This window comes from Neodothiora populina (assembly GCF_041146345.1).
Source record: "Neodothiora populina strain CPC 39397 chromosome Unknown canker_contig_8, whole genome shotgun sequence".
Lineage (NCBI taxonomy): Eukaryota > Fungi > Ascomycota > Dothideomycetes > Dothideales > Dothioraceae > Neodothiora > Neodothiora populina.
This window is the reverse complement of record NW_027191411.1, coordinates 709828-724849: the sequence shown is the minus strand read 5'-3', so window position 1 is coordinate 724849 and position 15022 is coordinate 709828. Positions and strand designations below refer to the sequence as shown.

Below are 15022 nucleotides of genomic sequence, written 5' to 3'. Positions count from 1 at the left end.
TCTCAAGGGACCCTCTCACTTAGTCGATTGAAGACATACGGAATACATTTTCCATCCATGTCATTTGTAGCATACAATCCAACACAGCCCAAGTCCGGCGAGGGTCATCAGAGAGGGGAGGGGAGATGAGAGCGACATCGAGACGTTTTTAATCCCTGACACCCCACTCGCCAACCATCTTCATAGCGGCCTCCTTACCCTCAGCCAGTTTGCCCGTTTCATCCCTCAACGCACCAGCGATACAATGCCAGCCGTCGCGGCCGCCTCCATGACTCAGCACCTCGTCCTTGAACAGCGCGCCCTGAGCGGGATCGACGGCGCCCAGCTGCGTGCGTTGGAAGACGTCTTTCCAGATCTTGCCTGCTATGGCGCGGTCGAAGAGGTAGGCGTAGTACGTGGCGCCGTAGCCGAAGAGGTGCCCGAAGAAGCCCTGCCATTTGGTGCCTGCTGGTTCCGGGACGGTCGAGTATCGGTTCCAGACCGAGTGGTAGAGTTTCGTGCTGTCTGTTTTTCCGGTGTGGGAGGCGTGGTAGGTCTGGTCGAGCATGGAGAGTAGGATCTGTGCTTCGACTTCGGATGCGTGCGTCTTTTTGTCCAGGGCTAGGCGGTCTTGGACTCTTTTTGGGTCGAGAGGTGCATCGGTTTCCCAGTGGCGGGCGTAGAGACCGAGGACTTCGGGCGCAGAGGCGAAGTGCTCCATTAGTACCGAGGGCAGTTCTGCGAAGTCGGTGGCGCATCGCGTGCCGCTTACATTTTGGAGACTGGTGCGTCCGAGGAGAGAGTGGAGTGCGTGGCCCATTTCGTGAAATAGCGTTTGGACTTCTCGGAAAGTGAGTAGAGCTGGTCGCGAGCGGTCGCCGCTGGGCTGTGGGAGGTCAAAGTCGCAGATGAGAGCAATGGTCGGCAATTGGTAGAGGTGTCCGTTGTCTTTGTTGCTGAAGTTGAGGGCGAGACCGTCAGAGACAGCTTCGTATGGGCTTGAGAAGAGGTCGGGTGCGTGCTGGACCACGGCAGCAGCTTCTTCGAGTTCGTCGTCGTGGATTCTACGGGAGCAGCGAACAGTGAAGTGAGCTGGATTGGGAGATTTGCCGGCGCGAGAGAAAAGGTCACAGTATATCACGGCAATGTGTCCTTCGGTGTCGTCGATGACATCAAGGCGACGAACCTCATCATTCCATGTTTCGCCGGCAGCGGCTTCACGTGGTACAAGGCGCACACCGTAGAGGCGGTTAAACAGGCGTGATAGACCTTGCATCACAGTTCCGAGCGAGAAGTATGCTGATAGAACGTCGGGTGTCCTTGTCCTCGACCGCATGGAAGAAAGCAGACGGTGTTGGTAGTAGTCTCGATCCCAGGCATTGATTGCACCGGGGAAATTGCCGGACTGAGCATCGCCCTTTTTGAGTTCGAGAAGCTCACTCACTTCGTCTCGAGCATGAGGAGCATTCGCCGTCGCTAAAGCATCAAGGAAGCCAGTGACGGCCTCGGGTGACTTTGCCATTTTGTCAGTCAGGGCCATGTGTGCAAAGGAATCATAGCCTGATAGCTTTGCGAGTTCGGCGCGGCGATGTAAGAGATGCTCTAAGCGTTCGATGTTGGTTTTCGAGGAAGTACGATTGGCCATGTAGATTTCCCGACGAGTGTCTGCATCATCAACAGTGCGCAAGGCGAGCATGGCAGGCATTCCGATCGTGGGTAAGGAAACAGAGCCCCAACGAGTAAGTTGGCGCACCACGGTGGGATCCATACCCTTCAACCGGCTGCTCTGGAACTGCAGGACAGGCTTCTCGGCCGCCATGTCGTCGACAAACATAGGGCCAACCTCAGCAATGTCGTTGGAAATGTCGACAAATGCCTGACGATCCCCCTCGGCCAGGTCTATAGCAGACTTGGCAAAGTCCTTCATCAGAATGTTGGCTACCGTCTTCTCCTCTTCACTCCATGAATCCCAGACTTCCGGTATCGCAGCTGCGATCTTCAACTGATCGTTCAAGCCAGTAGTGGTGTTCAAGACGTTCATGTACTCGAACATGATAGCATATGCCTGGGTAGCCGCAGCCTGTATCTTTCTGTCCGGATGGACGGAGCGAATGAAATCCGAGAGATCTATGACTCGACATAACAAATCACTCAGTCGATCCAAGTCTCTGGTGATTTTCCTGTATCCTTCGGGCGTGTCATAGGCTAAGACCTTGGCCACAATCCTCTTGCATTTGGCCAGAGTGACAGAAGCAAATTGCTCGAATCCACCGGGTTTGGTCAAATAGCGGTTCTGGAATAGACCAAGGGATTTGCCTCCATATTGATGTTTGGTTCGAGAAGAGAAGTCTTTCCAGAAAGACTGAGAGTCGAAGATCTTGCGCAAAGCCGAGTCATCCTGAGTGGCAGATGGATCGGTGTGGGAAAGTGGTCTTGCATGTGCTACGCCTGCTGGCGTCGTTCCTGCCGTCGTTGCTGCTGCAGCTGCTGCTGTTGCCAAAGCGCGCCTTCTCGAATCACTCTTGTGTTCTAATTGTTTGATACATTTTGCACATGTCCATGGCTGTCTCTGCAGACGATTAAACATGATCCTAGCGCTGGAAGGAACAAAGAAAAACCAAGAGAATATGTACAAATACAATGAGCAAAAGTATTGTTTTCTGCAAGACACCGCATGCATACAGTACAGCACCTCACTTTATCGTGTAATGCACAGATGCAACAGCAGCAGCGTCCACATCGTCACTTGTCGGATGCCAAGCTTGTGACGGAGGAAGGTGCAAGTCGGGGGACATCGGCAAGCGGAAAGGGCTGAGCCGATGAGGAAGGAAGGAAGTACCTTTGTACAAACAAGTCCAAGTCCGACTTCAGAGCTTCAATTCGAGTCTTTGGAGAGGTAACGGTATACAGTGACCTACCATCCATATTCCGCAATGGCATTCCAACCCCTCCTACGGCATGTGAGTGTTCAGCTTCTTCCAATTGTCCTTCGAGATGATCGGCATACTGACAAATCTACAGCGCGCTCTGCCCATGGCCGCCCTCACTGCCGGCCTGGCCCTCTACCCTTCAACCAGAGTCTACGCCGAAGCGCCGGATGGTTTCCTACAACACGTATGCCACCCACCCAATTCCCTCCGAGAGATATACAATCCGAAAGAAAACTCCTTCTGACATGTCCGCCTCGAACAGCACAATCGTAAACCCATCTATGACATTCCCGCCAGCGAGCCCACCCCACAAGAGATCCACGCGACCACCGTCGCACCCGAAGTGCCCACTCCCGAGGAGACGATTCCCCCTCGCTCACCCACCGCGCGCCTCGCCGAACAGATCCGCGTCGCACGTCTCTTCCTGCACACTCAGGCCGTCAAAGCCGAAGATGGCATCAACACCGCCCTGGACAAGACCTTGGATCTAGAAAACTCCTTCACCTCGACCCTGGCATCTCTCGCACCCCCCAAGGAGAGCGGCGAGAAGCTCCTGCCGGGCTCTGTCTACGTTCTAGTCGCCGCAATGGCTGGTTCCATCGTCGCTCGCAACCGCAACATTCTCCTGCGCGGCATCATCCCCGTCGCTACCGGTCTCACTTGCGCTCACTACGTTATCCCCATCACCACCAGAAACGTCGGCAACCTGGCCTGGGAATACGAGAAGAAGTACCCCGTGCTCGCTGACAACCACATCCGCGCTCGCGACGGCGTCACGCATTTCATCGAGACGGGCAAGGCTCACAGCCAGATGGGCTACTACCAGGCCGTCGACAAGGTCAAGGGCGTGAGAGAGACACTCGAGGAGTGGGTCAGAAAGGGACGATGAAGAACGAGCGCATCTTTCCCTCAGTCAAACTTCGTCTGAGCAAAGGACATATTCAGAATGTGTGAATCAAATGCTGCGCGGAAGGAGACGAAAACGTCGGTTGCTGTGTCTATGAGCGTTCCTTGATCTTGTTGTCTGTACTATAGAGTTTCTCTGCAGACTAAAGCGGGGGAGAAAGAAGAGGAATGAGAGCCTGTGTTCTTTGCTTTTTGTCACATTCATCATTCTTCTATGGCCCGGCTCGACAAAATGTGATCCTTCAATAAACGAGAGACATATTGCCGAGTAGCGAGTATCGGAAGGGAAGAAAAATGTGTACTGCAGTGCTTCTTTCTCCGTCCGTGTCTTGATTCCGACTGCGCCTTGGAGATCTTGTACTCGGGTCGATCTACTTTTCGGATCATTACGTAGGGCGACCCTGGCCATATCTTGGCTCTTTCCTCAGATATCTTCTTTCATTGTTAAACATACCTTCCTGCCGTGCTCAACCACGCCCTCTCATGGTCGGATCGAGCAAACGCATTTACTACATTGTTGGGCTTGTAGACTATGTATTCACTATATACTGCAGAAATGACCAAATAATAAAGCAATGCTATCTCCTGATCTATGATTTATATACGCCTCTAAGACATCAAATGATCAACACCATAATTCAAGATGCTCCACCTAATGACCCCTGTATAGACAAGTCCACACTCCATCACAACACTATATACTCCAGTCCTGACTTGAGGCACACATCGACACAGCATTGCAGGCAAGCGTTGCTCCTGACAACGCCTGGGAAGGAACTACACATGGCGAACAAACGCAATCCTCCGTTATCTGTGGTCGGGAAGATACGGATCTTGAAAGGCGTCCCCGTGGATTGCGCTTCCCTGACTCGAATATGGCTGCTCATACCTTGATTGGAATCAAAATAACGAGCAGGAACAGCACTCTGATAAAATGGGGCTGTGGTGAAGACACACTTTTCTGCCGTAGCTTGCGAAAGGGGGCTAGTAGCGGGATGGTCGCAATTGACGAACAGACTTCTGGAGATGGTTGTCAGTGTGTCGTGGGGGTTGTGCTTCTCCTGGGAACAAGTGGTATGGAAGTACAATTCCAGGCCATTGTCGATGCGGCGTACCTTCCACAGGACACTAGTGTTGCGGTCAGGGCTTCGCAGGCCGGTGACGACGGATGCATCGAGTGTAGATGCGTCCGACGTCTCTACTTGTGGTACGCTCCTACTGACAACTTTCTGGATTTTTTGGCTTTCTAATCTCAACTGGCCAGCCCCACCACCGAGTAGGAGTGGATGAGCATTGATGCCCTCCAAGTCAAACATCAGGGGGTAGACAGCTTGTCCTTTAAATGAGGAAGCAATCCATGTTCCGTCTTTAATCTCCCGAGATACTTGGTGACCGACTAGGGACAATGCAAATCCGAGTATAGTTCGCACGTGACAAAACGACACCGAAGCGGTCCAGAACAAGCTTTCGTGTACAACACTCGTGAAATAGTCTTCAATGCGAGATAGAGCTGAGACACCCCCACGCCAATACACTTGTATGCCTTCCGTCCAGTCATATAAAGACAAAGCAAGTATTTCTGTTGTCATGAGAGAAACATGTGCCCAGTAACGTAGCACAGCGCATCTCTCTTGTATGCTCTTCCCCTGGGCTGCTTTGCCACATATCGAACTTGCGAGCGAAGCCAGGCTGGTCGGTGATCCCTTCTCGTGCTTTGTGAGTCCAAGTCTGGTGTCCTCGCAAGCAGATGAACTGTGCGTGCAAGTATGGCAACCACAAGTCTCTGCAAGTCCGTCCAGGAAGCGTTCCAACTCTGGAAACCGCTCCTCTTCACCCATCTCACGCCAATGGGCGGACTTGGCGTCGCGCCCTAGATATGATGCCATGACAGAAGACAGTTGTCTTTTAGTGCCAATGACGGAAGCTCGATGATCGGCCAGATCAGTGTTTGCATTTGCTCTACGATAATATTTGTAGCCAAGTGCAGGGTGGAACGGAATGCCAAAATCAGAACTATTCAAGGCATGCAGCTTCCTGTTCGCCAACGAAATTGCGTATGGTAATACTTCTTCGAGTGCTTGCTTGGAATCAGGAGCGAGTAGTCCCATGTTGGCTAGCTGCAATTCACCATAGGCCTGTATTGTGACCATCCCAGACCAGCATTCCTGGGCGTCTACAGGTCCGGACCAGAGGACACGGGGCCCGTCAATGGACTGCATGACTTTGACTTCTTCGTGCATGCCGTGGTCCTGGTTAATGAATACACAAGTCTTAGATAAACTCCCATCGTACAGAGCTCTACCCTCCGCAGTGTATATAGCAGGAGGTGCGCCCAGCATCCACTTGGTGAGTGCAACAATCCATGGGACACCAGAATATGCGCGGACCTCTACCGAACGTCCGGATCCTAAGCGATGGGTAGCCATGAAAGCTTGGACAAGAGCCATAATGACTCCTGATGAAGGACGTTTCTCGTCAATTCCGAGGCGATAGAGATCAAGAAGATCTCTCTGATAACCAGCCACCTCCAACGCAAAGCCAACGCGACAAAGCTTGTCTTCCAGTACCTCGAGCAATCGGTGGAAAGTCGAAACAGTCGGCAGACGGTCCTCTTGTGCGCTTGTACGATAACTTGATGGTGCGGTCTCCAGGATGAGACCATGCAAGATGGTCGCAGCGAAGTCGGTATCAGATGTGCAAAGCAATGCACAGGTCAAGCTCAGGAACCTAATACCGCCGTCTGAACCAAGCAAATAATCCACAGCATCTCCCTTTGCATAACCAAATGTGCTTTTCAAAAAGTTGACAGTGTTTTGACGGGGGGAACACTTCTTCAGCATCTCAAGTTTGCGTCTGACTATACCATCCAGTGGTAATTTTGCACCAAAGCTCTCGCATATCCGCAATGCTATTGGGTCGATCTTGTCGCTACTAACAGCAGTGACAAGGCGTGGGATGGTGGCGGCTGTCTGATCTAGAGACCATTGTAAGGAGACGGGATTCATATGGTATGTACAATAATATGTCAGAATGAATAGTGGCGGTGGGACGAAGGAAATAATGACTTGCTGATTCGAGAAGGTATTGTAGGTCAAGTATATATGCCATATCGAATCTGTCACTGACTGACCAATGCTGACTGCAGTATATTAGTTATGGTATGAATAGATCATGTCCAAATCAATTCACAAGGCATCACGTATACATGTCGGTTTGGACCATAGATATTCGACATCCATGTTTCTAACAGATGAGGTATCACCCAAGCGCCTAGGTATGCGCCAATAGCCTGCGTCCTGCTGTCAGGAAAACAGCGAGCAGACGCCGAGAAGAGCCGATTATCCTAGTTGTGGGCATCGAGGAGTCGAGAGTGGCGCCCACATGAAGTGACTGCTTGAATTGATTATGTTCTATGGCAAGGACATATGTAGGCAATGTCAAGCTGGCGGTTAAGGTCGCATAATAATTAAAGATCGGCTTTAAGCGGCGGTTGGAAATGAATGTGCTTGTTCGCCCCGCGCTGACCCCACTTAGAACCCCAGAAGGTCTGTCTTTGGCTTTTGCCGTGGTGCTCTTCCGTCAGCACATTGATCTGTCAATATTTGCACTTGCATATACCTGTAACATTGAAGTACTGGACTGAGACACTGTGACTGGAGATCCAGTCTTAGATCGACTACCGTGAAGGTGCGAACAACGATGAAACAAGGAGCGCCAGCTCTCGGCAATCCGGCCGATCTCCTCCCTCCCTCGTGGGCGTCAATTATCACTGCCTGGCTCGCAGAGGACACCCCTTCTTTCGATTATGGCGGATTCGTTGTAGGCTCTGCGCCCGCCGAAGCCCGCCTGTTGGCAAAATCCGCTGGTGTCCTAGCCGGAGTACCATTCTTTGATGAGATTTTCAACCAACTCGGCTGCACCGTTGAGTGGCAGGTTACCGAGGGCGAACAGGTGGGAGTAAAGGAAAAGAAGCAGTGCATTGCTATCGTAAGGGGCCCAACACGAAACCTCTTGTTAGGCGAGAGAGTTGCATTGAATGTGCTTGCGCGATGCTCCGGCATAGCCACGAAGTAAGTTTGTCGATTCTAACGCCCTCAAGGCCACAATTTGCACAGCTTGCTGACCCGGCCGCTAGATCCCAATCTCTCAAGACACTGCTTGAGAATGCAGGATACTCAGGAATCCTGGCTGGCACCAGAAAGACCACTCCCGGCTTTCGCATCGTGGAGAAATATGGCATGATTGTAGGTGGTTGTGATCCACATCGACAAGATCTCAGTACCATGACCATGCTTAAAGATAACCATATCTGGGCCTGCGGTTCAATCCCCAACGCAGTCACTGCCGCGAGGGCTGCCGGAGGCTTTGCTATAAAGGTCGAAGTGGAGTGTCAGACAGTGACCGAGGCCCATGCAGCAATCAATGCCGGTGCAGACGTCGTAATGCTCGATAATTTCTCTCCCGGGGAACTCAAGGAAGCCGCTAAGATCATCAAAGATCAACACGGTCGTGGTGTAAGAGCACCGCTCGTTGAGGTATCAGGTGGCTTGACTGAGAAGAATGTGGAGGCATATGTCTGTCCGGATATTGACATTATCTCAACAAGCAGCATCCACCAAGGAGTTGGCCACGTTGACTTTAGTTTGAAGGTAGTACCGAAGAATGTCAAAGCCGAAGCACAGCAGGGTGAGAGTGCACAGGTATAAGACAAATCAAGAGTACTGTGCAGCAATAAATACACATCCTTTTTCAATGCCCGCTAACAACTGCTCTACGTTCACTGCCATGTACGAGGCAGCGCTTGGCGTTGGCCGACCAGCTGACCCGAATAGTAGTGGCGCGGTGCTAGCTATCTGCGTCGAACGAATGGTGCAAAGTTTCCAGGCTGAAGAGGCAGATCCCATTTCACGAGAACTTGCCTCGACACTAGCCCTCAGACAATGCTTCATCAAATGCCAGCGTGTAGAGGTCAAATCGTGTTTCACGAATATCAAGTTTGTGCTTCAACCATTTGACAGCACTTTGGCTATAGTCCCATGCAAGAGCGCAACCATTCTTCGGGCGGTCACGTTTTCCCGATGTCATGAGGAATTGGGTTGAGATTGTTTCCGTCTACTTCGGGCATTCCATATGCTCTTGTGACTTAGCTGTCGTGCAGAAGATGCATTTAGAGATCAGCAGTGTACGTCTACTGTAACCAGAGGTGCGGCATGTGCCCTTCTATAGAATGCCACTCCAAGACTTCTGACTCCAGTCTCCGCCTCTTTCCACCTTGATTACTTCGTCGATTTCCTCCTTGCCAATATTTGCGCCGTAAAGATGCGCAAAGACCCCGTGATTGCTGCTAGTCTCCCACTTGACTTCTCCCGGACCGTCATCGAGCTTTTTGAGGGCGATCTTTAGTATCCAGACAGCCTCATGGCTAGTGAAGAAGCGAGACACAGTAGCAGGGGTTTGATCGGCTGTGGACAAGTGAAGGAAGCCATCTGCTGCGTCCAAAGGTGAGAGTGGTAAAGCTTCTGGGAGGGGTTCCGGCGGCGCCTCTGGGAGGATCTTGTAAATATAAGTGGGCAAAGTTAAGGGCGGCGACATGACTTTGATCGGGTGTCGGATTGCGCAAGAAGTCGATCGACTCAAGGTGGACATGGAAAGTGGTTTGGACTGCGATTACAGGTATATTTAAACACTGCAGCTTTTGGTGTAACGCGAGTCATGCTACCTTACCTTTCGATTCTCGACCAATGAAACCGCAGGGTTCTGTACCTGCAACCATGACGATTGCCTCCAACATACATTACTTTATCATTATGTTATACCTTGTCTGTCAAAGGCTCTGTACTACGACCAAAAAATGATTTCATGATATACTACAAGTAGTCTATTGAACATTATCCACGAGTTATACCCTTACGAGAACCCAAAGTTTTTGTACAGTTGATAGAGAATGACCCACGTGGAGGAGGCAGCGACGGCCCGCGCAGATCATTTGGTTCAGCGCTAGCAATGGTTCGGCGGACATGGAAGTGAAGTACTTAAGGTACCTGTCGTATACTTCACTGCATGTTCAATATTGCTGCTATCTTCAGGAAAAGGGAACATCATTGGCTGACCATATCATCTAGGCACTGTCCGTCTATTCAAAGCACGCAGAATGGACCAGAACAGGACGCAGCGCCCCGTTCGACTGTAGGTTCTCATGATGACAGCACCCCCTCTGTCGACAGCACAGCAGTTCCACTCCTGACACAGTTGGATATATCTTCGCTCTTGCTTGCCCCCACTCAGGCCTGTCTCCAGCTCCGCAATCGCTCTGTGTCTGATCAGAATATATGTTCATGAGTGCTGGACCATCTATACCATTTGTCACATGCAACCACGTCTAGACAGTCATTCGAGTAGTCCACTATTGCCAAAAGCAGTTCACCTGCTCACAAGCCTTGGTACAGCCGTAGCTGGTGTGGAGTTGTGAGAGATCAGAGGATCTAGCAGTAGGTTGACGCAAATGAAGGCTGTTCATTAGTATGATCACGAACGACAAACCGCCTTTGCCATGGGTGGGTCTGATGATGACTTCTGGCCAGTGGCTATGTCCATGCCTCGACCTCGGACGTGTATCCGTAGAGAGTCGCCTGCTTTCATCACTGACCCATCGGGCATCCCCTTCTGATGCAGCAACATGTTATAGGGGCGTCGCACCATGTTGCTGTACGCTAGCTGAATGGAAGTCAATGAAACATTGCACGATTCCCGGCGGCTTCTGGCGAACTGGCATAGAGCTTGTTGCGGTTGTTATCAGGTTGTATCGGCCAGGATAAGGACTTTTGGTCTCGCATACAGATGTTCAGCCATTCCCGTCTAGACAATGTCGGGTCAAGGAAAGCTTAGGACAACGATTGGCGAGGTGAGTGTCAGCTTAGCCGGCGTTCTGTATTGCTTCGAGTTCAAGCTCCTCAAGGCTACACATAGGAACGTGTTGCGGTACTGATATCAGGTTCTGCGACTTCATCAGTCGCTCCGAGTTGGAGCAGCCACAGATGCTCGACGCGACATACAGTCGGCGACCAGGGCTCTCTTTTATCATGAAGTCCTAAAGCTCAATAGTGACCTGAAAGTTGCTTCATCCACATCAGAGGCATCAATCTTGGGCGACACGTTTGGGACATGGCATGCTAAAGTGGCGCCCAGGTCGAAGTCGGAGCGGGAGGGAGAACAACCATTGCCGAAACAAATATCTCGACTGCACGACTTGCGCCCAAGGCCACCCATAAGGCTTTACGAGCAAAAGAGCCGTTCATCACGCGAGCCAATTACAGCATTCACAGGGGATCATGCTATCCACTTTGCAACACGGCCCCTTGGTGGCACCACGTCAAGTCACCGCTTTGTCAACATGATGAGTAGTCATGATCCTAGGAGATGTTGTCAGGTTCTCTCTTTTTCCATCGCAATCCCGAATGTGCCCGTTTTGGACATCCGTATTGGACATCTCCGACCATACTCTATGTAGACGACGAACTTATCGGCACAGGTCCAAGCACAGCCCAACCACACCCTTACATCTACATCTCCGAGGACAGACTGATCGTCGTCGCTTTTACCATATTAGGTGTCTCTCCTTATATATCATTCCACTAATTCTCTTTCCAATGAGCCCTCCCTGCATGTTTCTGCGAGAGACTCACTCATCCTCAGACATCGCATTCGCGGAGACCGATGTCAGGGAACGGCTCATAGAGAATTTAGCTCACTGTGCTCGTTAACATGTGTCCGGGGGGTCGCCCAAGTATGGCGTGGCACTGCTACGCATCCCATATGCTCAACAACGCTGTTTCTGCGGAGAAACATCTGGCAATATTCATTAGGCTATTCGGTTGATGAGACTCGGTGGATCATGACCGAGATGAGATCATACCTCCCTGTTGCTCTCCTTTTCCTAGCTTTTGTTTTCTTTATTGGTCGCTATCAAGCATCTGCTGCATCAGCTAGGCTGCTCACAAGACCATGCAAGCAGTTACGGGTTTGAGGCTTGAGATTCCAGCGAAGACCCAGATCTAGATCATGATCAGTCCCTGTCGCACTTCCAGGAATCTCCAGAATGAGAAGTCCATGAAACTCTAACCCATTCCAAGTCGAAAGACACGTATCAATGTATTAGGTTGGCAGACGCACGCCAATCTGTAAGGTATATACACGAAATAGCAAAACCATAGATATAGTCCCTGCCAAGTATCTATCCTCGTGCTTTCCATGACGAAGCGAGTAGTGATTGGTCGACTTGCGTTGAAAGATAAGAGGGACGCGGGTAGAATCATTGGCGGAACTCTATATAACCACATGCCCTACCACGAGTTCAACAAATTGCTGAAGATAGTCCTGACCAACTACGTTTACTGTATTATTGTAAAAGGAGACGGGATGAAAGGTTCAATAACGTATACCGTTCAAAGTCTAAAGCCGTCGTTCGATATGCAGTACACCATCAGCATCGCCCAGGCTTGGGAGAAAGCAAATGTGAGCAACAATGCAGAGTGAAGATAAGCAGATCAAGTGTAGTGCGTACTAGAACTCAGCCAGCCTTAGCTACCAAGCAGGGAGCTTTCGAAAAAGCAAACCGCGGAGAAGATGGAATGCGCATCTTTGTATATATGTAATTGGAACCTGGAAGGCTAACCCAGGGACAACTGATAAGAAACAGTCTCCATAGTGGTTCAGCGGCTCCTTGGATGACATCTGTGCGTCACAGAGATAAGCGGTCCCCCCACAAGCTCCCCACCGACCACTCAACTTTTACGGTATTGCAGTTCACGATTCCCAAGATCCGGGACAAAAACAACGAGAGATCGCCTTAGTGCTTCTCGATGTGCTGTATGTTTTATTATGCAGATCTGACGCATGCGGCTTGGATACATCTAAGGGTTTACGACCATACACTATCACTTTTGAGAAATCCTATCGTATGGAACGTCTGAAGTGAAAATACGTTGATTGTGCTCAGCGTACTTCGAGTATCTCGTTATATGACTTGGGCGGTAGCATAATACCACTAGGGTTTGAGTGACGATCAACTGTGTGATATGATTCGACCTTTGCACGGTCCTTACGAGGTCAGCAAAGCCGGAGATGTCAAATCGATGTCAAGTTAGAGGTTCGTGGAACCATGCTCACACCGTTCGAATCCCTTATCTAGCCAAGCATTCACCTCGTCTGGGCCCCGAAGAACGTGAGGCTCCCGCGATCTGCACCCGCGGACTTACTTTTGCTTTGGCGTTATGTGAATACAACTACCGGAGATGCATCACCCTGCGTATCGACGTCAATAGTCGGAAGACGAATATTAAACCTCACGGGTGTCACACATATGTGACCATAAATCAGCTCAGTTGTTTACCATCCTGTGACTGATCAGAACTACTATAGCATCTTTTCATACATATTCTTACTCGGGTGGTGCCACTTCCGCAAATTTTCTGGGAATTTCCACAAAAAATTCGTTAACGCATTTATCTACTTGCTATAATAAAACAACAATGGGTCTATTCACGGCTATGGTTGCCGCACCTGCGGTCAACCCCATCAATGGAAAGGCTCGATCAGTTCCCATCTTCAATCCTATCAACAAATACGGCCGCGTATTTTTCTTTGCGTGGTTTGGTTTCATGATTGCATTCTGGTCATGGTATGCCTTCCCACCTCTCTTGAGCGATGTTATTGCCAAGGACATGGGTCTCTCCAAGCACGAAATTGCCAACTCCAACATCATTGCTTTGACTGCTACTCTTCTCGTCCGTCTCGTTGCTGGCCCTGCTTGTGATCGCTTCGGACCTCGCATCACTTTCGCAGCATGTCTCCTCATCGGTGCTATTCCTACATTCCTCGCCGGTACCATCTCAAGTCCAGCTGGTCTTTACGTCATCCGTTTCTTCATTGGTGTGCTTGGTGGCTCATTCGTGCCTTGCCAAGTATGGACGACTGGCTTCTTCGACAAGAACATTGTCGGTACTGCGAACTCCTTGACTGCTGGTCTCGGTAATGCAGGTGGCGGTATCACTTACTTCGTCATGCCTGCAATCTACAACTCCCTTGTTAGCGACGGCGTCTCCCAGCACTCCTCATGGCGCATCTCCTTCATCGTTCCCGGTGTCTTGATCACTGCCGTTGCTCTCGCTCTATTCTTCTGCTGCCAGGACACTCCCACCGGCAAGTGGGCGGATCGCTTCCAAGTCGCCGAGAACAACCTCCGCCAGCACGGTGTTGAGGGAGACATTGTCCAGATCCCCGGGGAGATCTCTGCCTCCAACAACGAGAAGAAGCGTGCCGATTCTCCATCCACTGGAGATATTGCCAGCGAGGAGAAGAAACTCGACGAGACGCGTGGTGTGTTCGGCGATAACGAGGCTCAGCTTGGCGAAGAGCAAATGCTCGACACTGCTCGTGGCGAGGTAGTCCAGAAGCCCTCGTTCAAAGAAGCTATGTCAGTTGTATTCTCTCTCCCTACCCTTGCAGTGGCAGTGTGTTACTTCTGCACCTTCGGAACCGAACTCTCGGTCAACAGCATCCTTGGAACTTACTACAGAGTCAATCTTACGCCAATGACTCTCCAAGAATCTGGAAACTGGGCCGCAATGTTCGGTCTATTCAACGTCATCTGCAGACCCCTCGGAGGCATCGTCTCCGACTTTGCCTACCGACGATTCGGTGGTGTGTGGGCGAAGAAGGTTCTTCTTCACGTCTACGTTACCATGACCGGTGTCTTCATGATCATCATTGGCGTGACGAACCCCCACAGTTCCGCGGCCCTGATCGGCCTCGTATCCGGTGGCCTGGCATTCTTCCTCGAGGGCGCCAACGGACTCAACTACTCCCTCGTGCCACACGTCCACCCTCACGCCAACGGCATCGTCAGTGGTGTCGTCGGCGCAGCAGGCAACCTCGGCGGTATCGTCTTCGCCATCGTCTTCAGATACTCTGTTGAGACCCAAATCGTCAAGGGAAAGGCCACATCTGTGTCTCTCTATGGCCAGGCCTTCTACATCATCGGCGCCATTGTTCTTGGCTTGAACCTGCTTTTTGCTTGGGTTCGTCCGGTTCCTAAGAACCAGATTGGTGGTCGTTAAACGAGGCCTTTCTCTTTCACGAATCAAGACTTCTTTTTTTCTTTTTTCAATACAGGTTTCTTTTTGGCGGATCTTCATTCCGTCGTCGCGTTA

General features: G+C 50.9%; 5 protein-coding genes across 6 annotated transcripts; 3 read left to right on the top strand and 2 right to left on the bottom strand.

Annotated features, from left to right (window-relative positions):
• Positions 1 to 148: 148 nt before the first annotated feature.
• On the bottom strand, positions 149 to 2566 carry AAFC00_006717 (uncharacterized protein; the record flags this gene model as incomplete). The annotated part of the gene is made up of 1 exon (XM_069346709.1): positions 149 to 2566. The coding sequence occupies one exon, from the start codon at positions 2564 to 2566 to the stop codon at positions 149 to 151; it is 2418 nt and encodes an 805-aa protein (XP_069199588.1).
• A 346-nt stretch (positions 2567 to 2912) lies between these two features.
• AAFC00_006716 (uncharacterized protein) lies at positions 2913 to 3798 on the top strand (the record flags this gene model as incomplete). The annotated part of the gene is made up of 3 exons (XM_069346708.1): positions 2913 to 2939; positions 3001 to 3093; positions 3172 to 3798. The coding sequence occupies 3 exons, from the start codon at positions 2913 to 2915 to the stop codon at positions 3796 to 3798; spliced, it is 747 nt and encodes a 248-aa protein (XP_069199587.1).
• Positions 3799 to 4501: 703 nt separating this feature from the next.
• On the bottom strand, positions 4502 to 6820 carry AAFC00_006715 (uncharacterized protein; the record flags this gene model as incomplete). Of its 2 annotated transcripts, XM_069346707.1 has the most annotated exons (2): positions 4800 to 4835; positions 4931 to 6820. In XM_069346707.1, 2 exons carry the CDS (start codon positions 6818 to 6820, stop codon positions 4800 to 4802), a joined length of 1926 nt encoding a protein of 641 aa, XP_069199586.1. The 2 variants fall into 2 exon arrangements, with proteins under 2 accessions (XP_069199585.1, XP_069199586.1); XM_069348367.1 differs by having other exon boundaries at positions 4502 to 6820.
• Positions 6821 to 7514: 694 nt separating this feature from the next.
• On the top strand, positions 7515 to 8521 carry AAFC00_006714 (uncharacterized protein; the record flags this gene model as incomplete). The annotated part of the gene is made up of 2 exons (XM_069346706.1): positions 7515 to 7885; positions 7951 to 8521. 2 exons carry the CDS (start codon positions 7515 to 7517, stop codon positions 8519 to 8521), a joined length of 942 nt encoding a protein of 313 aa, XP_069199584.1.
• Positions 8522 to 13342: 4821 nt separating this feature from the next.
• AAFC00_006713 (uncharacterized protein) lies at positions 13343 to 14929 on the top strand (the record flags this gene model as incomplete). The annotated part of the gene is made up of 1 exon (XM_069346705.1): positions 13343 to 14929. The coding sequence occupies one exon, from the start codon at positions 13343 to 13345 to the stop codon at positions 14927 to 14929; it is 1587 nt and encodes a 528-aa protein (XP_069199583.1).
• Positions 14930 to 15022: the final 93 nt, after the last annotated feature.